We start from the raw sequence: 23928 nt of genomic DNA on the forward strand, positions 1-23928 counted from the left end.
TGGTGCCTTAATTAGTTCAGTGGGAACCAATAGGGTTTAGTATAGCTATTGAAGATTCAAGTATCATTAGTCTAGATTTCTTTAGTTGTCTTTGGTGGTAAGGCTGGTCTAAGGTTAGTCCATCGTTACCTGAAGCAGAAGTTGGTCTTCTCACTTACCTGTACATTGTTGTTTAATTTTAGAAAGAGTGTATGTCTTTTAATTTTAAAGATCTATAAAATTTTAATGAAAATGTTAACTCTTTTCTAATTCTCATTTTTTGATTAGTTGTAAAATTTCAGGTTTTTGTGTGTTCATTGGACATTCATTTGTATTTTTTCCTTTTGATCATCACTTTTTGCTCTTTCTCTTTGTTGATCTTCATCTTGTTTTATGAAGACTTTTTGTTTCTTAAGGATGCTGTCTCCTGTTGCAATTCCCTTTCATAATTTATACTTTGCCTTAATTTTTAAAAAGTTATTCTGTTTGAAGGGATCATAATAAAGTCTTTAATATAGAAAATCCTGCATAGCATGGCTGTCCTTATCTTAGTGTTATAAAATATTAACTTCTATTTTTTTCTAGTACTTTTGTTTTTATGTATTTAAATATTTAATCTATATGAACAGAAGTGTTAATGATTTGCTCCAAATAAGTTTACTTATGTATTGACAAGAAATAGCATGCCTTTTGCCTAGGAGGTCCTGTTCATATTAAAACCCTTTAGAAAATGTTCCACCTAATCATCATGTTCCTAGGTGGCTTATATGCGAGTAGCAGAAAAAACAACCTTGTTAAGCAAATAGATAATTAATAGAGCTGTGCTTAATTATGCAAAGAAAAAATTTTAAAGTATCTAGACTTAGATTTTTTAGGTAAATGTAGTAATTGTTTTAAAATTATGATATACTATCAATATTTTCATTCTTATAAACTTGAATGGCATATTTATTTCCTTTGTGTAATAATTGATTTTATTCCTATTATTTTGGATAGACACTTGGCATTTCACCTGAAGAGAAATTTGTTATTACAACAACAAGTAGGAAGGAAATAACCTGTGATAATTTTGGTAAGCAGTGTTTAATTGATGCCTTTATATTTAATATGTTTTAGTACATCATAGGGCAATAACTATTTCCTTATACAGATAAGTATCTAAAACTATTGATAATTTTGGTTACTTTCTTGGGATGGAGGGGGAAATACATGTGCACAGTTTGTGCAGAGATCATGTTTTTTTTCTTTTTTTAAGATTTATTTATTTATTTTAGAGAGCACACAAGTTCAAGTTGGGGGAGGAGAGAATCTCCAGCAGACTTCCAGCAGAGTTCATAGAGCCTGACTTAGGGCTCGATCTCACCACCCTGAGATCATGACCTGAGCTGAAATCAAGTCAGATGCTTAACAGAGTGAGCCACCCAGGTGCCCCGAGGTCGTATTTTTAAAACAAGATTATAGAAATGTAGTTATCGGTTATGGCTGCAGAAGATGAGATGTTGTGCAACACCTGGGCACACTTTTTTTACATGGACCTCGAGAAGTTAATTCTCAGGAACTTGGATTCTTCCATTATATTTTTTTATCTAATTAGATTCCAGGACATGCCAGGTTTTCATGCATGATTCGTTTTGAGTTTAATCCTACTTCTCCATTCATGTTAATGCCACTCTAATGCAGTTCGTCATCTGATTTCCTGTGATAGTTTAACTTAAGAATTGAGTGTTTCAAATGAGTGGAAGTATTTGGGCCTACACAGCTGAATTTATAGATAGATCCATTGTTTGAGGGTTTGCCTGTATCATCTTTAAAGATACCTTATAAATACAATTTGCATATTTAAAATTATAAATCCATTGTGTTTCTGATGCTAGTGTAGTGCTTAAGATATTATTTCTTAATTACAGATGACACTGTTAAAGATGGAGTCACTCTATACCTGCTACAATCAGTCAATCAGTTACTACTAACAGCTACAAAAGAACGAATTGACTTCCTACCTCACTATGACACACTGGTTAAAAGTGGCATGTATGAATATTATGCAAGTGAAGGACAAAATCCTTTGCGTAAGTATTACATTTATACTAATTTCAACAAACTATTACTCTCTTTTATCCCTTGACCACATGTTACATTCCTTCACTGTTTAAAAATTCTTTCTACTTTAATTAGAAGATTATGACCAGTCATTGTGAACTTCCTTACTTCAGCCTCTTCATCACAATATGTTTCTTTATCTAGCTAAGTCATCTTCAGAGTAAAGATGCCTCTCCTTTAAAACTAATCTATTATAATTCATTGCATTTTAACTCATAAGAAATGTACCTACCTATCTTTCCATCTCCTGTGTACTCTGATCTATTCTTCCTGGCCTCCTGTAGATGTCTCCCAATTGAGAAAATATTTTTCTTACCTTGCAAATTTGTATAACTGAACTACACAAGTAAGTGGTTTGTGTTCTGGTCTCCATTTCTTTATTATTTCTTTCCACCTTTACTTCTCACAAGTTTTTTATTTTTTTTATTTTTTTATTGTTATGTTAATCACCATATATTACATCATTAGTTTTTGATGCAGTGTTCCATGATTCATTGTTTGTTCATAACACCCAGTGCTCCATGCAGAACGTGCCCTCCTCGATACCCATCACCAGGCTAACCCATCCCCCTACCCCCCTCCCCTCTAGAACCCTCAGTTTGTTTTTCAGAGTCCATCATCTCTCATGGTTCGTCTCCCCCTCTGACATACAGTCTTGCACAATTCACAGCGCTCACCGTAGCACTTACCCTCCCCTACTTCTCACAAGTTTTTATCCTACCTTTGGACTGTTTGCTAGTGATCTTTACAAATCAGTTGATTTAGAGAGAGTTTTTCTTTTTTGAAGATTTTATTTATTTGACACAGAGAGAGAGAGGGAGGGAGCACAAGCAGGGGGAACGGCAGGCAGAGGGAGAGGGAGAAGCAGGCTCTCCACTGAACAAGGAGCCTGATGTGGGGCTCGATCCCAGGACCCTGGGATCATGACCTGAGCTGAAGGTAGCTGCTTAACCTACTGAGCCACTCAGGCGCCCCTAGAGAGTCTTTTCTGTCTGGATCCTGCCAAAGTGTTGAATACTATTTAGATGTTCATTATAAACTTTCTTATTAAAAATATTTTTTCTTACGGTGTATGCATTATAGTTGGTAGGAAATTAGAAGACGTGGATAAGCAGAAAGAACATCATATCCCTACCACCTAGATAGAACCACCACTTATACTTTGGTGTTTATCATTTCAGACCTTTTATATATTTTTTCTTTTTTATTGGTTTTATATGAAGCATACTTCTTTAACCTACTTTTTTGTTTGAAATGAGCATCTTTAGTACATATGTCCATGTATATTTGTTTTTATAGTGTTTATGTAGTATTTATATAACAAATTTCTTTGAACAGTGTTCTTTGAGACATTTAGGTTGTTTTCAGTCTTTTTTTATTGTTACACATGACTGAATATTCTTTTGTCTAAATCGTATGCATCCTCACCATAAGACTAGTAGTATTAGTATCAGCTGCTGTGCCAGGCACCATGCCAAGTTCTTTATGAACATTATTTAATCCTTGATCCTATGTGGTAAATAATGTTACTAATGACCCTACTTTGCAGAAGAAACTTGAGGCTAAGAGATTTTAGGTAGCTTGACAAAGGCTACCCTGGTAGTTAAGTGTTGGGGCCAGGATTTGAACCCTAGCAGAGGAATTATGGAGCTTGAACTCCTAACCAGTCTACTTATTACCTCTGATATTGTTCCTTATACACAAGAAAACTCCTATCTTATTTCTCCCATCTTAAAAACATCATACTCTTCTTTCACCAGCTTTTTGCTTCTGTTTACAGCAAAACTCCTCCAAAGAGTTGACTGTATTTACTAACAGCAGTGGCGCTCCTTTTCCCATTCTCTCTTATTCACTCTCTTGTACTTACTCTTTGAGGGTCACTGGTGGCTAAATCCAGTGATCAGCTTTCAGTTCTCTTTTACTCAAGGTATTGACACAATTTATCACTTTTCTTCCTTGATAAAATAATTTTCACTTGGCTTTTGAGAAACCATACTCCAGTTTTGTTTCTACCTCACTGGCTGCCGCCTTTCTGCTCTTCTCTTCCCATCTTTTTCTTTTTTTTTAAATTGAGATATAATTGACCTCCCTTCTCAACCTTCTTAATATTGAAGTGCCTCACAGCTTAGTCCTTGGTCCCTTATGTTCTCTTACTTCCTCAGTGATCTTGTCCAGTGTCATGGTTCTAAATACCATTGTTATGGCAGTGACTCTTCAGTGGAGGTCGTAGAGATGGTAACTTTTTTTTTTTTTAAAGAATTTATTTATCCACTTAGAGTGTGTGAGTGGGGGAAGGGGCAGAGGGAAAGGGAGCGAGAGAGAATCTCAAGCAGACTCCATGCTGACCATGGAGCCAGACACGAGGCTTATCTCATGACCCTGAGATCATGACATCAGCCAAAATCAAGAATCAGGTGCTTAACTGAGTCATCCAGGTGCCGCAGAAGTGGTAATTTTTAGTCAAATATTGAAAATAATGCCAGACTTACTTCCTGAATTCCAGTGTTGTCTGTCCAACTGCCATGTGGTATCTCCACTCGCATATCTTAAGATGGGAACTGTAAGCTGTTCACTGAATCCTAACTACACATAATTTTCCCATGCAAATTGATTATTGCTCTGTTCTTTCAGTTGCTTAGGCCAAAAATCAAACTGATTCTTTTTTGTCTCATACCTTTCAGTTTGTAAGAAAATCCGATTGGCACTGTCTTCAGTATTTATATAGAAATGACCATTTCTTACCCTGTCTGTTTACAAAACCTGATCTTGAGGAATCATCACCTAGATTATATAGTGGACTCTTAATTCATCTCTCTTTTCATGCCTGTCCACATAAGGTTTGAGAAGTCAGATGTTCCCTCTTCCTATGAAAACACTGATGGCTCCCCGTTTCACTGAGAATAAAAGCCAAAGTCTTTATAATTATCTATATGGCCTTTGTAGCTCTGCTTTGCTTGCTCTCTGCCTTTGTTTCTGCAACTCTTCCTTTCTGCTTTTTCACTCCAGTACCAGCTGTATACTCAGCTTAGGGCCCTCTGCCTCTTTGCCTAGATAGCCCCTGTCTCATTCCCTCCCCTCTTTCAAGTCTTGTTTATTACCTTCTCAACAAAGATTAACCTTGATCACCCTGTTTAAGATTGCAGCTGGGTTCCCTCTGTGACTTTACTGTTATTTGATCTCTTTTTTTCTGCTTTCTTTTCTCCATCACATATACCACTGTCTAACATGCTAAGGAATTGTTAATTATATTTCATTTTCTATCTTTCTCATCATTTTTCCATCTTTCTAACTGGAATGTTAACTCCACAAGAATAGGACTCTTACCTGTTTTGTTCTGTTCCTGGAATAATGCCTGAAAATAGTGTTTAAATATTTGCATATTGAATGAATCTTTAATTCTTTCTCTGGGGACAGATTTCTAAATGTGTAATCACGGAGTCAATAAGTACATTCATTTTTCAGACTTTTGATATATATTGATTACCTTCCAGATTGGTTGTGCTAGTTTTCAGTCCTATCATTGCATGATCAAGCAGAAAATCTCCCTGTTTAAGCTCTTGCTTTGATTACTATGATTTTACAGTACATTCCTAGGTCTTTCCTTGCTTTTGTTTCATTTGCCATTAGTGCTGCTTTTGGTTATTCTTAACCAAATGGTGGATAGCTCTTCAAGTCATGCTACTCTTTTTTTTTTTTTATACTTTTCTCTTAATGAGGTTATCCAAATCTTAACTATTCTATCAGTGAAGCAGAAATCCTTACCTCTGGCTTTTTTTATCCTCTGAAGCCTGGTATCTGTTCTCGCTCCCTATGGAACACCTCTACTCATTGAACTTTGACAGAGTGGTAGGGCATCGCATCGAAAACTGTTTTCATTCTTCCCTTCTAAATTTTCCCTTTATGAGAAATATGACTATCCTATTTGGTCAAAGACTCAAAATGATCTTGGGTTGATTTCTTTCTTTTTTGTAATTTTATATCTGAGCAGATACTAAATTCTAATCATTTCTTCCCTCCAGATTTCTCTTACCTCTTTTTTGCCTCCCATTTCCTACAGTGTTCCTTCTCTATTTTCTAGACTTAATACCATTTTCTAGACTTAAATCCTTATATCGGATTTGTGGTAACTTTTTTCTAGTTTATAAACATTGCCATCCTGTAAGTGTTCAGAGTGTGGAATGCTTGCTGGTGTGCTACTCTGTGGATTAATTACAGTGTTAGTTGGGTTGCACTTCAGTGGTAATAAGAGACATAAATTTGGTGTGTTCCCCTTTTTTAATTAAGGAAATAAAAGCGGGAAATAGTTTGAGTAGTGATCTTGAAGAAAGAATATTCGTTAATAAGTACTATTATTCGAGCCAGTGATAAGTTGAATATCAAGTTGGTTGTGTAGTAGGAAATAATTAGCAGTTCTGTGTCATTTAGACACGTTCTGCTATTTGATAAATTGCTGTTAATCATAAGATTTCTATATCTAAATATTCTTAATAGACCCTTTTATAGTTGCTTTATATTTGCAACCCCCACCCCATCTCTAAATGTGTTTACTTTTGACTTGTGCATGATGTATTACATACCATGAACTAGTATTTGATTTTATGGTTATGGTCTTCTGTTTGTCTCCTATGTCTGTATGTCTGTCTTTAGATTATAAACTCCTTGAAGCCAGGAATCATGGCTGGCTGATTCATGCCGTATAGTGCCTTACAAGTACTGGTTGATAACTGCTTTTTAATGCTGGTGGTGATTGGTGATGATGCCTTTATTATGTATTATATCATTAGGATCAGGATAATACTTTAATTCTAGCTCTTTGGAAAATAAAAGTGATGGCTTAAGGTACTTCAGAGTTTCTTCTACTTTGAACTTTTAAATGAAGTATTTGGGAGGGAAAAGTTAAGCAGTAATGTCTTCTCATTCTCTTCCAGCATTTGCTCTTGCAGAATTAATTGACAATTCATTGTCTGCTACGTCTAGAAACACTGGTATTAGAAGAATACAGATCAAATTGGTAAGAAAATAATGCTATAAAGAAATTTAACTTTTCCTTTTATAAAAATACTACAAGTTCATTGTAGAAAAATTAGAAAATAAAGATAAACTAAAAGTAGAAATAATTATCTGATGTCTCTTCATTGTTAAAATTTTTATGTGCCCTTTTTTCTATGCATATATGTATACCTGTATGTGTGATCATAGTGTACATTTTGTTTTTTTGTGATCTTCTACTTTCCCTTGGCAGTACATTATAGCCATTTGCCGTATCACGAATATTCTGCAATATAATGTTCCATTCCTACTATTTTACTTATTGGTTATATTATAAATTATATAGTTTATTACTGAAGATTTAGATTTTTTTCGATATTTTTGCCATTGTAAATAATGCTGGCATGAACATCCTTATAGGTCTTTACATCTCTCTAGTTAGTCCCTTAAGCTAAATTCTGAGAAATGGAATTTCTGGATTAAAGGACATGAAGAATTCTAAGGCCTTTGATTTATACAGCTGACCTTACCTTTTAATAAGTTGTAATACATTTACACTTCTACCAGCAGTGTATGAGTGAGCCCATTTAAATTCTTTAATATTTAACTTTTTATATTTTTATATTGATTTGACTTTTCCTGTCTTTTTGAACTTATTTCATAGCTTTTTGATGAAACACAAGGAAAACCTGCTGTTGCAGTGATAGATAATGGAAGAGGAATGACCTCTAAACAGCTTAACAACTGGGCCGTGTATAGGTTGTCAAAATTTACAAGGCAAGGTGACTTTGAAAGGTTAGAAAATCTTATTCATTTTTTTGATGGGTAGCTGGGAATTTTAATAAGGATAAGAACTCTAATAGTTCTTTAGTTATACATGGTACATTGGAGCTTTTGACATTATCAGTGTGTATGTTAGCATATATACTTAGATTTTTTATATAACTTTTTATTATCAATACTTAGAAATAGTGAAAACTACATAATATTATGCTCTTCCACTGCAGAATTCTTTTTGCATTTTCTAAGATATGTAGGAGTTATTATGATGTCTTAAATACTTTGGAACTTTCCCCCTTTCCTTACTAAAGTTTGATGAGAGCTGTGTGGCCTCTAAAGCAGTAGGATGGTTTTATTTATTTTAAAGATTTTATTTCTTTGAGAGGGGGAGAGAGAGCACGAGTGGGGTGAGGGGCAGAGGGAGAAGCAGGCTCTCCACTGAGCAGGAAGCCCCTGATGTGGGGCTCGATCCCAGGCCCCGGGGATCATGACCTGAGCCAAAGGCAGACGCTTAACTGACTGAGCCACCCAGGTGCCCCAGGAGAATGGTTTTAAACTAAGCTTTAGCAGTCACCTGATACCACTTGCAAAGCATCTAATGAACCACATTTGTTCTGTTGAGCTCATTGTTGCTCTGCTTTCAGAGCTCTGCTTTTTCTTTTTTTTTTTTTTTTAAATATTTTATTTATTTGAGGGGCACATGGGTGGCTCAGTCAGTTAAGCATCTGCCTTTGGCTTAGGTCATGATCTCGGGGTCCTGGGATCGAGCCTTGCTTCGGGCTCCCTGCTCAGCAGGGAGTCTACTTCTCCCTCTCCTTTTGCCCCTCCCCTTGCTTGTGCTCTCTCTCTCAAATAAATAAAAATCTTTTAAAAAAATAAAAGATTTTATTTAGAGAGTGGAGGGGAGGAGCAGAGGGAGTGGGACAAGACGACTCCATCCTGAGTGCAGAGCGTGACACAGGCCTCAATCCCATAACCCTGAGACTATGACCTGAGCCAAAATCAAGAGTTGGGCACTCAACTGACTGAGACGCCCAGACGCCCATCTGGGCTCTGCTTTATAAAATATTCATAGCTCTTAGGGAGTAGAGTCTAGTTAGGAGTTTTGTATCAGAATATGCTTGTAGAAATACTCTGAATGAGAATGCTGTAGGGGAAACAAAATATAGTAGAAATTGTTAGGGATATAAAGGTTTAAGTCTTTGGGATATTAACTGAATTCTAAGAGCTATGACCCACAGGTCTTTTGCTCTTTTTAGCTATGTCGTGTACTTCAGGTAACATACTTGGGAAGAATCTGTTGGTATTCTTATTAAGTAATACTTGTTCATGTCCTGGTTTGCTCTTCATTACATCAAGGAGATTCATCCAAATTTAAGAATTTTAACAATGTTAAAAACTAATATAGTTAGCACATTTGCTTTCTTTCTGAAATTTCAGCACCCACAGAATTTTTATCAAATTTGTAAAGACTGTGTCATGGTGAGAGGCACTATAATGAAGAAGGGCTCTGAAATCATTTGGCCTGGTTTGAATCTAGCCTTAATTAGTTGTATGACATTCGTCAAGGTATTTAACTTCTCTGAGTTTCAGTTTACATATCTGTAAAATGTAGATAATACCTCATAAGGTTTTGTGAGAACCAAATGAGTTAGTCCATTGTGTAAAATCCTTAGGAAAGAGCCTGGCCTATAGTAAGCAGTCAGTAAATATAAGCTATATACGCTATCATTTTAGTTGCTACTTTCTTATTCTCAGCCTCAGACTTTTCTACAACCATTCTTTTTCATTATATTCTTGAGTACATGCCACTTCAAGGATGTATAAAATATCCACAGAGAAGGCAAAGAACACTTGTCTTTTATAGCCTAGGGATAGAATTTAGCATGCAATAGAACTATTAGGTGGTAGATTGCCAAAAAGATTAGAAAAAATTTATTTAAATCAAATGGAAGAGAAGGAAGTAGAATCTATAGTGTTAGAGTAAATCTTAACTGTATTCATGGAACATGGACTCTGATTTTTCTCTAGGTCTTAGCACAGCAAACTTTTAAACTTAAATATTAGGGAAATTTTAATTTTTGATAAAAAGGTACCTGTTGCTGGCTTTTGTCCTAGGTTTTTAGGTATTACATCAGTAAAACCATCAGCTGTTGTAGCTATTTTATACTCATACCATCTTTGAGTCTAGTATCAGTCCCTTGACCTACCCACTCTTGATTTCTGTTAACTTCAGATGTTCCCCCTCACTCCCCTAGCTTCTCCTATAGAAAAAATTATCAGTTGCTTTATTGTTTCCAGTTAAGTTTTTACTGGATACAAGGGTGGATGTCATAGGATACAGGCTATGGAAGAAAAGGAGGACAGCCTAAAAGTAGAAAACAGCTGACTCTCTTGGCCCATCTCTTATGTTGTAGAGAGAAAAACAAGTAAACACACAAAAAAATTTGTAAGTGTTCCAGTTATAGATTATTGCTGTTAAGAAAATATCAGGTAATATGTTAGAGCCTGATGGGCAGCTCTTAAGGTAGATGAGGGCCTCTGAGATTGCATTTAAGTTGAGGCTTGAATGTTTAGAAGAAAACAGCCAATCGAAGATCTGGGGTAAGAGTACTCCAAGTAGAAGGACCACCAGCAAAGACAGACACTGAAATTATGATCAGCTTGTTTTCTTTGGGACAGTGGAAGGAGACAAGTGTGGTATATGAAGGGGAGAATAGAGGGAGATGAAGTGAGAATTTTGACTTGCCAGTATTCTTTATAACTCTCACCTTGCTACTACCCTTCCTCCTACCCTTTTTATTTTGAAAAAGGTAAAGCAAACAAGTTGAAAGAGCAATATATTAGCAAGCATGCATCCTTCACCTAGATTTATTAGTTAACATTTTGTCACATTTGTTATCTTCTATCTGTATGCATGTACACATTCTCTTCCTAATCATTTGAAAGTTAGTTAAATTCTTCATGACATTTCACTACCAAATACTGTAGCATGTATCTCCTTCACAAGGACATTCTCATAACCATAATACTACTGTCACACCCAAGAAATTTATTGATTCAAAATATGTAATGTCTGCATTCAGGTTTTTCCCCATTTGTCATGTCTCTCTGGATTCCTTTAGTCTACAATAATTTGTCACATTTGTGTCTTTAATGATACTGTTTTTTTGTGGAGATCACGCTAGTTGCAGAAAGGTTCACAATCTGGATCTGAGTGTTTCCTCAACACTATTCTTTTCCTCAACATTTTATGAACATTTTGAACTTATAGGAAAGTTGAAGTTCTACAATGAAAACCCAGATACTCATACCTGCTTTCTACCATTGACCGTTGCTTTCCCACATATCTATCTATTCTACTAATCTTCAGTTCAGGTTTTTGTTTTTTTTTTTTTAATTCAAAAGAAAGTACAGGTATCTGTAAACTTTCTCCTAATGCTTAAAGCATTGATACCATTATCTTTGTTGTTGTTGTTTTGAGGTAAAATTTACCTACAGTGAAATGCTCACATCTGTCGTAAGCTAATCTTCTTTGAATTTATTTTTTATGGACATTCATATACCATAAAATTCACCTTATAAAATGTACAGTTCAGTAGCTTTGAATATAGTCATAAGGTTGTGCAGCCATCACCACTGATTGCAGACCATTTTCATCACTCCAATAGAAACCTTTACCCACTGTAGTTACTTCTGTGTCCCCTCACCCTCTTCCTCACTAATCACTAATATACTTTAAATAGTTGTTAACCTAATTTTTAGTTGTTTTTCTAGGGATTAAAAATTAACCTCTTACAATCCAGTTTGGATTAATGCCAGTTTAAGTAATATACAAAAACTTTGCCCCTGTATGGTTTCATTCCCCCCCAACTCCTTCATTTTATTATTTTTATATAAATAACATCTTTATACATTGTAACTGCATCAACATAGTTTTATAGTTACTGCTTTATGCAGTTTTAAATCAGAAGAATTGTAAAATGACGGTCTTTAGTAACTATTTTGGGCAGATCTACTAACAAATTCCTTCAGTTTTTGTTTATCTGGGAATGTCTTAACCTTATCTCCTTCATTTTTTAAGGTTGATAGGTTTTTTTCTTTTTTAACACTTTGAATAGGTTAGCCTACTGCCTCTGGTTCCATGGTTTCTGAGGAAGAATCAGCTGTTAATCTTTCTGAGTATCGCTTGTGTGTGACTAATCTCTTCTTTCTGTCTGCCTTCAAGATTCTTTTTGTCTGGCTTTTAACAGTTTGATACTGCTGTGTCTAGGTTTGGATCTTTTTGAGTTCATTCTACTTAGTGGTGGATGAACTTTTTGGATTTATAGATTAATGTTTTTCATCACATTTGGGGAAGTTTTTGGCTATTATTTCTTCAGATAATCTTTATCTTCTCTCCTTATATGGCTCCTATTATCCATATACTGATATGCTTGATGGTGTCCTATAGGTCTCTGAGGTTCTGTTCATTTTTCTTCATTCTTTTTTCTTTTTGTTCCTCAGACTGAGTACTTTCAGTTGACCTGCTTTTTTAAGTTCACTGATTGTTTCTTCTGCCAAATCAGATCTACTCATGAGCCACTTAACTGAATTTTTCCTTTCAGTTATTGTTTCTTTAAATTGCAGAACTTTCATTTGGTTCTTTTTTTTTTTTAATTCTATCTCTTGTGCTCTATTTAATGAAACACTGTTCTCATACTTCATTATTTACTTCATGATTTCTGTTCATTGAACACATTATAAAATACCTGATTTAAATTTTTGTCTAGTAAGTCCAGTGTCTGGGCTTTCTCTGAGACAATTTATACTTACTTCTATTTTTCCTGTGTGTGGGCTGTACTTTAATATTTTTGTCATGGCTCGTTTTTTTTGTTGTTGAGAATAAGACAGTTTATATAGTGTGGCAGCTCTGGGAATTAGATTCATCCCTCTCCCCAGGGCTTGTTTGTTGCTTCTGTTTTTTGTTGTTGTTTGTGTACTTACCCCTCTAAACTAATTTTGTAACATCTGTATTTTTTTTAAGATTTTTTATTTATTAGAGAAAGCCTGCACGAGTGGGGGAGGGGCAGAGTGAGAGGGAGAAGCAGACTGGGAGCTCGATGTGGGGCTCGATCTCGGGCCCCTGGGATCATGACCTGAGCTGAAGGCAGACGCTTAACCAACTGAGCCATCCAGGCACTCCTGTAGCATCTGTATTCTTTGTGTTGCACTGAAATCTCTGTGTAGCTTGGTGGTCAGGTAATGATTGGACGTTTCCCTAAATGTCTGGAACCATTAAGTCTTCCCAGCTTTTGTCAAGGGATGCATATCTGTTTGCATATTGGAGTATGTTTTTAAGGTTCTGGCAGGAAGTTTACGTCTCTGCCTTAGTCTTTATTTCTTGCTTGCACAGAACTTCAAAGTCAGCCAGAAATGAGAGATTAGGGCCTTCAAATGCTTTCTTGAGCATGTATATAGTCCTGCATATGAGTGTGACCTTTTCTATTCTCATGAATATGTGCAGCTTTTATTTTTATTTTTTTTAAGTTCAATTAGCCAACATATAGTACATCATTAGTTTTACATGTAGTGTTCAGTAATTTATCAGTTGCATATAATGCCAGTGATCATCACATCACGTGCCCTCCTTAATGCCCATCACACAGTTACCCCCTCCCTCTCACCCCCTCCACTCCAACAACTCTCAGTTTCCTATAGTTAAGTCTCTCATGGTTTTTCTCCCTCTCTGATGACTTCCCTTTCAGTTTTCCTTCCCTTCCCCTATGATTCTCTGCACTGTTTCTTACATTCCACATATGAGTGAAACCATATGAGAATTGTCCTTCTCTGATTGACTTATTTCGCTCAGCATAATACCCTCCAATTCCATCCACCTCCATGTAAATGGTAAGTAGTCATCCTTTCTAATGGCTGAGTAATAGTCCATTGTATATATGTACCACATTTTCTTTATTCACTTATCTGTCAATGGACATCTCGGCTCTTTCCACAGTTTGGCTATTGTGGACATAGCTGCTGTCAACATTGGGGTACAGGTGCCCCTTTGGATCACTACATTTGTATCTTTGGGGTAAATATCTAGTAGTGCAATTGCTGGGTTGTAGGGTAGCTCTATTTTTAACTTCTTGAGGAACCTCCATACTGTTTTCCAGAGTGGCTGCATTCCCACCAACTGTGTAGGAGGATTCCCCTTTCTCTGCATCCTTGTCAACATGTATTGTTTCCTGATGTTAGCCATTCTGACTGGTGTGAGGTGGTATCTCATTGTGGGTTTTTGTTTTTTTTTTTTTTTTAAGATTTTATTTCTTTGTTAGAGCGAGTGAGCACAAGCATGGCAGAGGGAGAAGCAGTCTCCCTGCTGAGCAAGGAGCCCAATGCAGGACTTGATCACAGGACCCTGGGATCATGACCTGAGCTGAAGGCAGATGCTTAACTGGCTGACCCACCCAGGCATCCCTCTCATTGTTGTTTTTATTTGTATTTCCCTGATGCCAAGTGAAGTGGAGCATTTTTCATGTGTCTCTTGGCCATTTCTGTGTCTCCTTTGGAGAAATGTCTGTTCATGTCTTCTGCCCATTTCTTGAATGGATTATTTGTCTTTTGGGTATTGAGTTAGGTAAGTTCTTTCTAGGTCTTGGATACTAACCCTTTATCTGATAGGTCATTTGCAAATATCTTTTCCCATTCTGTAGTTTGCCTTTTAGTTTTGTTGACTGTTTCCTTTGCTGTGCAGAAGCTTTTTATCTTGATGAGGTCCCAAAAGTTCATTTTTGCTTTTGTTTCCCTTGCCTTTGGACACATGTCTAGCAAGAAGTTGCTGTGGCCTAGGCAAAGAGCTTGCTGCCTGTGTTCTTCTCTAGGATTTTGATTAATTCCTGTCTCACATTTAGGTCTTTCATCCATTTTGAGTTTATCTTATGTTATAAGAAAATGGTCCAGTTTCATTTTTCTGCATGTTGCTGTCCAATTTTCCCAGCATCATTTATTGAAGAGAGACTGTTGTTTTTCCATTGGATAGTCTTTCCTGCTTTGTCAAAGATTGGTTGACCATAGAGTTTTGGGTCCATTTCTGGGTTCTCTATTCTATTCCATTGATCTATGTGTCTGGTTTTTTGCCAGTCCCATACTGTCTTGATGATTACAGCTTTGTAATAGAGCTTGAAGTGGCATTGTGATGCCACCAGCTTTGGTTTTCTTTTTCAACATTCTTTGGCTCTTTGGGGCCTTTTCTGATTCCATGCAAATTTTAGGATTATTTGTTCCAGCTCTGTGACAAATGCTGATGGTATTTTGGATGTCCAATGTGCTATCCATTGCGCTACAGAGCGCAGTGGTATTTTGATAGGGATTGTATTGAATGTATAGATTGATTTGGGTAGCATAGACATCTTAACAGTATTTGTTCTTCCAATCTGTGAGCATGGAATGTTTTTCCATTTCTTTGTGTCTTCTGCAGTTTCTTTCATAAGTGTTCTGTAGTTTTGTGTTTTTTTTTAATTTTTTTGATTTTTGTTTTTAAAGATTTATTTGAGATAGAGCGAGAGAGAGAAAGGGGGGGAGAGAGAGAGCACAAGGAGGGGAGAGGGAGAAGCAGGCTCCCCACTGAGCAGGGAGCCTGATGGGTGGGCTAGATCCCAGGACCCGGAGATCATGACCTGAGTGGAAGGCAGACACTTAACCGACTGAGTCACCCAGGTGCCCCTGTGTGTTCTGTAGTTTTCAGAGTACAGATCCTTTACCTCTTTAGTTAGGTTTATTCCTAGGTATTTTATGGGTTTTGGTGCAGTTGTAAATGGGATCAGTACCTTAATTTCTCTTTTTTCTGTCTCTTTGTTAGTATATAGAAATGTAATTGATTCCTGTGCATTGATTTTATATACTGCCACATTGCTGAATTCCTGTATGAGTTCTAGCAATTTTAGGGTGGAGTCTTCTGGGGTTTTTTCCGCATCAAGTGTGTCATCTGTGAGGAGAGAGAGTTTGACGACTTCTTTGCCAATTTGAATGCCATTTATTTCTTTTTGTTGTCTGATTGCTGAGGCTAGGACTTCTAGTACTATGTTGAACAACAGTGGTGAGAGTGGGCATCCCTGTCGTGTTTCTGACCTTAGGGTGAAGGCCCAGTTTTTCCCCATTGACAATGATAATTCATTGTGGGCTTTTTGTAGATGGCTTTTATGATATTGAGGTATGTTTCCTCTGTCCCTACACTGTGGAGAGTTTTAAACAAGAAAGGATGCTGTATTTTGTCAAATGGTTTTTCTGGATCAATTAAGAGGATCATATGGTTCTTGTTCTTTTATTAATGTGATCTATGACGCTGATTGATTTGCGAATATTGAACCACCCTTGCAGCCCAGGAATAAATCCCCCTTGATTGTGGTGAATAATCCTTTTAATGTATGTTGGATCCTATTGGCTCCAACAAGATACTCTTGTTGAGAATTTTGGCACCCATGTTCATCAGGGATATTGGTCTGTAATCCTCCTTTTTGATGGGACCTTTGTCTGGTTTTGGGATCATGGTAATGCTGGCCTCATAGAATGAGTTTGGAAGTTTTCCTTCCATTTCCATTTTTTGAAACAGCTTCAGAAGAATAAGTATTAGTTCTTTTAAATGTTTGGTAGAATTCCCTTGGGAAGCCATCTGGCCCTGGACTCTTTCTTGTTTTGGGGGAGATTTTTGATTACTGCTCTAATTTCTTTTCTGGTTATGGGTCTGTTCAGATTTTCTATTTCTTCCTGTGTCAGTTTTGGTAGTTTATATGTTGTGATTGAGTTCAAGTTTCAAAGCATTGTGGTCTGAAAATATGCAGGGAATAATCCCAGTCTTTTGGTATTGGTTGAGACCTGATTTGGGGCCCAGTATGTTATTCATTCTGGAGATTATTCCCTGTGCACTCACAAAGAATGTGTATTCTATTACTTTAGGATGCAATGTTCTGTATGTATCTGTGAAGTCCATCTGGTCCAGTGTGTCATTGAGAGCCCTTGTTTCCTTATTGATCTGCTTAGATGATCTGTCCATTACTGTGAATGGGGTGTTGAGAGTCCCCTACTAATCATTGTATTATTATCAGTGTTTCTTTTTCTTCTTTTTTAAAGATTTTATTTATTTTTTTGACAGAGACAGCGTAGAGAGAACACAAGCAGAGGGAGTGGGAGAGGGAGAAGTAGGCTTCCTGCTGAGCGAGGAGCCCAATGTGGCGCTTGATCCCAAGACCCTGGGATCATGACCTGAGCTGAAGGCAGATGCTTAATGATTGAGCCACGTAGGTGCCCCAATGTGTTTCTTTAATTTGGTTATTAATTGGTTTATATATTGGTTGCTCCCAGTTAGCATAAAAATTTATATTTGTTAGATCTTCTTGTTGGATGGACCCTTTAAGTATGATATAGTGTCCCTCTTCATCCCTTACTACAGTCTTTGGTTTAAAATCTAATTTGTCTGATATGAAGATTGCTACCCAGCTTTCTTTTGATGTCCGTTATCATGATATATGGTTCTCCATCCCCTCACTGTCAATCTGGAGGTGTCTTTGGGTCTAAAATGAGTCTCTTGTAGATAGCATATGGATGGGTCTTGCTTTTTTATCCAGTCTGATACTCTCTTGATTGGAGCATTTATCCCATTTACATTCAGAGTAATTATTGAAAGATAAGAATTTAGTGCCATTGTATTACCTGTAAAGTCCCTATTTCTGTAGACTGTCTCTGTTTCTTTCTGGTCTATGTTACTTTTGGGCTCTCTCTTCACTTACAGGATCCCCCTTAATATTTCTTGCAGGGCTGGTTTAGTGGTCACAAAATCTTTTAATTTCTGTTTGTCCTGGAAGCTCTTTATCTCTTCTTCCATTCTGAATGACAGCCTGGGTCGATAAAGTATTCTTGGCTGCATGTTTTTCTCATTTAGTACCCTGAATGTATCATGCCAGCCCTTTCTGGCTTTCCAGGTCTCTGGATAGGTCTGCTGCCAGCCTTATGTTTTTACTCTTGTAGGTTAAGGACCTCTTGTCCCAAGCTGCTTTCAGGATTTTCTCTTTATCTTTGAAATTTGCAAGCTTCACTATTATATGTCAGGGTGTTGATCTGTTTTTATTGATTTTTGAGAGGGGTCCTTTCTACCTTTGGACTTGAATGCCTGTTTCCTTCCCCAGATTAGGGAAGTTCCTACCTGTGATTTCCTCTAATATACCTTCTGTCCCCCCTTTTCTTCTTTCTCAGGGACCCCAATACTGTTTTGCTTTATGGTATCATTGATTTCTCAAAGCCTCCCCTCATGGTTCATTTGTCATTTTTCTCTTTTCCTCAGCTTCCTTCCTTTCCATCAACTTGTCTTCTGTGTCACTTACTCTCTCTTCTGCCTGATTTACCCTAGCTGTTAGAGCATCCAGTTCAGACTGCATCTCAGTTAAAGCATTTTTAATTTCAGCCTGATTAGATTTTATTTCTGCACTAAGATTCTCTGGTGTCTTTATGCTTTTTTTCAAGCCCAGCTAGGGCATTTTACTTATATTCATATCCATTAGATCTGTGGCAGAGAGTATTACCTCTGGTTCTTTCTTTATAGAAACTCCTCTTTTTAGTCATTTTGCCCAAAGAAGAATAGATGGACAAGAGAACAAAATCAAAAATGTCAACCACGACCCAAGCGAAATACATACAAGACAAATCCGAAGAGGTCAGAAACCAAAAAGAAAAGGAAAAGAAAGAAAAGGGGGTGGGGAAAAGAGAATATAATCTCCCAGGTGGACAAAACAGGGTGATCCACTTGGTCCTGGGTGTATTTGGTCTGTTTGTTAGAAGACACTAAATCCCAAAATTGTAAAGAAAGAAAAACTTATATGTATACAAAAATAAAATTGAATACAGTGAAAGGAAGCCAAAAAATGAAGAATATATCTATAAAATGTAAATATGAAAAATGAAAGTTAAAAAAAGACTTAAAAATAGTTGATAAAATGAGAAACTAGTTGAATAGGAAAAAATAATTTTATACTGAAAGTAAATGAATCATGAGGAAAAAAACGTCAAATCCTATATACTATTTTCCCCTAGCGCTGGAGTTTTGCAGGCCTGTATGCTTCGTAAACTTGGTGTTCACCTGTTGTTCCAGCTGGTCTTCTGGGGGAGGGGCCTGTTGGCTGATTCTCAGGTGTCTTTGGGTGGAGTTGTACTGCCCCTTGCCATGGGGCTGGGCTCAGTGTAAGCTGCTTCTGGTTGCTCTATGTGGTTTCTGTTTCCTGAGGGCTTTCTGCGCTTCTTGAGAGGATGAAAATAAAAATGGCCTTGCTCTACCTCCAGCTCCAGAGCTGAAGGATTCTGGTCCCCCCTTTTCAGTAAACCCTCAGGGATAAGCGGTCTTCCCTTTCGTGTGTGCCCAAGTCTGCACACTCCTGCAGTGCCTACCCTCATCAATCCTCTCCAGGGAAAGGAGGAGGGTCGCCGTGGTTCTGCCCTGTGCAGGGCCTCTGCACGGAGAGCTATTGCTGGGTCATGCCGCAGTGCATGGTTTATGGCAAACCGACCCGAAAGCCCCCTTCCAGCCTTGCTGAATGAAACCAGTTTCCCTCCTCCAGTGCTGGGAAACTGCCGGCTCAGGCACCCCCATTCTTTCTGTGACCCTGGGGATTCTGAGACCACACTGTCCCACCTAGAATTTTGCCCCACTTCACCACCTGAGCACCTTTCAGGCAGGGATGTCTCTCACTGGAGCAGATTTCTAAAGGTTCCGATTTTGTGCTCTGGGGCAAATCATTTTCTGGTAGCTGGCTTATGGAGGCTCCCTCCCCCTTCCATTTATCTTCAGCTGTATCCCCTCAGATTCACTTCTCTGTACTAACTACCTTGCAAAAAGTGGTTGCTTTTCTATTTGTAGAGTTCCAGCAATTCTTTTCTTATATCTGAGGTTGAATTCATAGGTGTTCAGAATGATTTGATAGTTATCTAGCTAAATTCAAGGGACCAAATGAAACGAGGTCTCCTGCTCATCTGCCATCTTTCCTCCCCTTAAGCCAATGCTGGAGCTTTTAAAAACCACTATGGACCACTCATTCTCCAGGTTTTCCTAGTAAGTTTTTGGACAGATTCTTATTTTCTCTTGATTGTTTTCATTGCCTTAGTCAGCTGTGATCATAAACAATTGCCACTGATTGTTTTTGACGAATGACCCACCAGAAAAAGTGGTTCACAGGGAGCAAGTTCTGAGTTAGGTCAAGTAAAGACAAAGCCTGCAAGTGGAGGTTCCTCGGGATTGGTCAGAGAAATCTAATAATGACAGTTGTATGGGGAAGGGGCTTTGAGGGAACTCCAAATTCACTCCAGTGACTCCTGCCTGGGTGGCTGGTTTTCACCATGATTGCAGGGCTGTCAGTTTTTAAGGCTTCTGTGGAGCTGGTGAGAAGAAAATGGGATAGGGCATATTAAAACATCACAGAGCTCACTGTTCTTACTGAGATTCAGCTGGTATCTTGAATAAATACTCCTTGGATTGTTCCAAGCCTTTGGTTAACACTTAGAATTCTGAAAATGTTGATTTTGACAATGTTTTCAGATGGTGTCATTGGTTTTATCAGTGAACGGGTTTTCATAAGTCCTTACTCTACCGTTATGGAAGTGCTCACTCTCTTAACTGATTTTTGACATACACATTCATCTGTGTAATCCATACCCTCTCTTAACATGTAGAACATTACATGAATCTAGAAAATGTGCTCATCATCACTTAGGCTCTGTTATAATCATTGCCTTAGAAGTTAAATTAGATGCCTAGAACATAATTGTAATACTGTGTATTCATTTAATTATTTTGTAGAAGAAGTATGATGGGTCTGCTGGGTGGTTATAATTCACATGTGTGTTGGATTAGTGCTACTTTCTGCACTTTCAACTTGGTTAGCAATTAAAAGTTTCTCAACTTAGGGAGCCAATTTTTTTGAAAGTAAAAGTACCATGCCACATGGCCCACTTCCCATGCCATTTTTTAGGTTGTAGAATTGGACCCTCAACAGGATTTTCTCCAAATTTTCCTAAAGAAAAAGCTCCTGTGTCTTCAGTATATTTCTGCGAATTAAGATGAGCTTTAGTTTACCTTGATATTTGTGTTATTTGAATTCAGAGAATGAGTACGTAAGATTTAGACTTCCTACTTTAATTTGGTTATTTTTGTTGTGTCACACAGATTTATTCCAGAAGCTCTAATAGGGATCTGTGGGCATTTGTCAGTTTGTTGGAGGTAAAGCTTTTATTGTGAGGTTATTCCCTTTGGTAGATTTGAGACAGATATAAATATACATATGTAGTCACTCTACCCTGTTTCCTGGCAACCACTTATATTGTTTTCAGTTTCTTTTACTAATTTGATTACACCTCCTGTTCCTTTTTCTTACTTTCAACACCTTTTGTGATTTGTTTCTTTTCAGATTTTGTTTCTCTCTTCTAATGGAATACTCATTTCAAAAAGATACAGTGTCATTTTACATTGTATCAAGTGTATGATTGTGATGTTTTTTGAAATTCTTTTGGACTGTGATGTGAATTTATTCCTCAGGCAGGTGACTTTCTAAATTCTTCAGAGGATTGCTTCTACAATGCAAGATTTATCTTGAGGTCTTAGATTATCTTCCTCTTTTCCTTACCTTCATGAAGGGGTATTTATAAACCCTTGAGTGTGAGTACAGGAAATTTTCTGGACTTAATTACAGAAGTCTGAAACCTACTGGAAATTTGTATTCTCAGCCTTATTTGCCATGATAGGGTTTTTGCCTAGGTTAGGTTTGTATGGATGGTTTGGTTTGAAAGGGAGACTTACTTACTGGTGACTTTCTCCATTCCTTATCATTGAACAGAATTTCTTAGTTTTGAATCAATTTAAGTGTGTGTGTGTTGTTTTATCTCTGAGCTCCTCTCTCTCCAAACTTTTGTATACTTCCCATAGATGTTTTAAGATAGTATTTGGGGTTGGGTATTTTGAGCCTATTTCCTAGAAGTATTGCATAGTAATTAAAGTCTTAGAACCCATTTACTTTTTTTTTTTAAATTTATTTTTAAGTTATCTCTACACCCAGTTTGGAGCTTGAACACACAACCTCGAACAAGAGTTGTGTGCTCCACCCAGGTGCCCTGAACCCATTTACTTCTTATTTTTCTTAATAGACATTAGGTTCATAGAATTTGATTAATTACAATTTTTGGTTTATAACAGTTCATCAATTCAGGCATTGTGTTTTTTAAGGTGTATTTATTGAAAAATTTAGTAAGCTGAGTAACCAGAAGTTACCACCCAAACCAGTAAGTAGCATATTTTCTGTAACCTACATCTGTGTGCTCCTCCCTTTTTGTTTTTTCCCCCCATCAAAGCTAATCACTATCTTGAATTGTTTTTATTTCCTTTTTTTTTTTTTAAGATTTTATTTATTTGTCAGAGAACACACAAGCAGGGGGAGTGGCAGAGGGAGAAGCAGGCTCTTCGCTGAGCAAGAATCCTGATGCTGGACTCTATCCCAGTACTGTGGGATTAATGACCTGAGCCAAAAGCAGACACTCAACCGACTGAACCACCCAGGCTTCCCTACTTCCCTATTTTTAAAAAATCTAATTTTGCTTATTTTTTGATGCTGCAAAAGATAATCATACTATTGGTCGTTCTACAAGGGACTTGTATTTTCACTTAATATTAGGTTACTAAGATTTCAACTTTGTGTGGGTCTGTAGTTTTTTTTTTCATAAGCGTAAAATACTCTTGTGTATATTTAAAAGAAATATCATACTATATTTATCCATTCTCCATTCAGTGGGCATTTGGCTTCCCCTACCACATTTAGCATTCTGAGTAGTACTGTCTTATAAGTTGTATAATTGTGTGTGCATGTGTGTGTATGCTGTTATATGGTGTTATGTATGTTTGCTAGTCCAAATCTACATAAGTTCTTAGGTACCTAGAAGGGAACTTGTGGGTTGTAAAGATCAAAGTTCTAATATACAAGGTAATGGCAAATTGTTGTTGTTGTTGTTTTTAAAATTTTTTTTTATTCATTTGAGACACAGCAATAGAGAACATGAACAGGGGGAGAAGCAGAGGGAGGGGGAGAAGCAGGCTCCCCGCTGAGCAGGGAGCCAGATGCGGGGCTCGATCCCAGGACCCTGGGATCATGACCTGAGACGAAGGCAGACGCTTAACCATCTGAGCCACCCAGGCGCTCCTGTTGTTGTTATTTTAAATTTTATTCATTTATTTGAGAGAGAGAGAGTGGGTGAGCAAGAGAGAGTGCACAAGATGGGGTGGGGTAGGAACAGAGGGAGAGGGAGAAGCAGACTCCCCGCTGAGCAGGGAGCCCAATGTGGGGCTTGATCCTGGGACTTCAGAATCATGACCTGAGCCTAAGTCAGATGCTTAACTGACTGAGCCACCCAGGTGCCCCAGCAAATTGTTTTCTAGAGAGATTATATTTGTTTATTCATACATCCATCACTTATGAAAGTTTGGGTTTTATGGTTTTTTTTTTTTTTTTTAAGTTTGAGTTTTAAAACTCTCTTTGGAAGCCATTTGGGTCTGTTAAGCTTCTTGCCGAAGGAATTTTTTTTTTTTTTAAGATACTTATTTATTTGAGAGAGAGAGACATAGCGAGAGAAGGAACACAGGCAGGGGGAGTGGGAGAGGGAGAAGCAGGCTTCCTGCAGAGCAGGGAGCCTGATGCAGGGCTCGATCCCAGTACCCTGGGATCATGACCTGAGCCAAAGGCAGACCCTTAACGACTGAGCCACCCAGGTGCCCCTGCAGAAGGAACTTTTAACTATTACTTTGATTTTGTTAATAGAGTTAGAAGAATAGGCTATTACTTATTGACTTAGTTTTGGTAAATTATACTTGGAGTGTTTAGTCCATTTCATTAAATTTTCAAGTTTATTAGCATATAGTTGGTAATGTTTTCGAAGAAACAATGTTTGCTTTGATAATTTTTTTTTTCTGGTTTCAAATTCTTTTTCTGTTTTCAAATTCTTTGATTTCTGCTCTTTATGTCCTTGCTTTAGGTTTATTTTGCTTTTTTTTTTTTTTTTGGTAGCACCTTGAGGGGTAGA

At 37.3% G+C, this 23928-nt stretch overlaps 1 protein-coding gene across 5 annotated transcripts in view; it reads left to right on the forward strand.

Annotated features, from left to right (window-relative positions):
- SMCHD1 (structural maintenance of chromosomes flexible hinge domain containing 1) overlaps window positions 1-23928 on the forward strand; it is a 139473-nt gene that overhangs the window by 7381 nt on the left and 108164 nt on the right. For all 5 annotated transcript variants that reach the window (XM_025886893.2, XM_073898459.1, XM_025886895.2 and 2 more), the window contains exons 2-5: window positions 976-1051; window positions 1887-2048; window positions 7008-7090; window positions 7733-7863. In XM_025886893.2, coding sequence (XP_025742678.1) covers window positions 976-1051; window positions 1887-2048; window positions 7008-7090; window positions 7733-7863 — 452 coding nt within the window. The remainder of the gene's footprint in view (window positions 1-975; window positions 1052-1886; window positions 2049-7007; window positions 7091-7732; window positions 7864-23928) is intronic.

Source organism: Callorhinus ursinus, unplaced genomic scaffold, assembly GCF_003265705.2.
Source record: "Callorhinus ursinus isolate GAN/ISIS: 27379988/994484 unplaced genomic scaffold, GSC_fseal_2.0 scaffold11, whole genome shotgun sequence".
Lineage (NCBI taxonomy): Eukaryota > Metazoa > Chordata > Mammalia > Carnivora > Otariidae > Callorhinus > Callorhinus ursinus.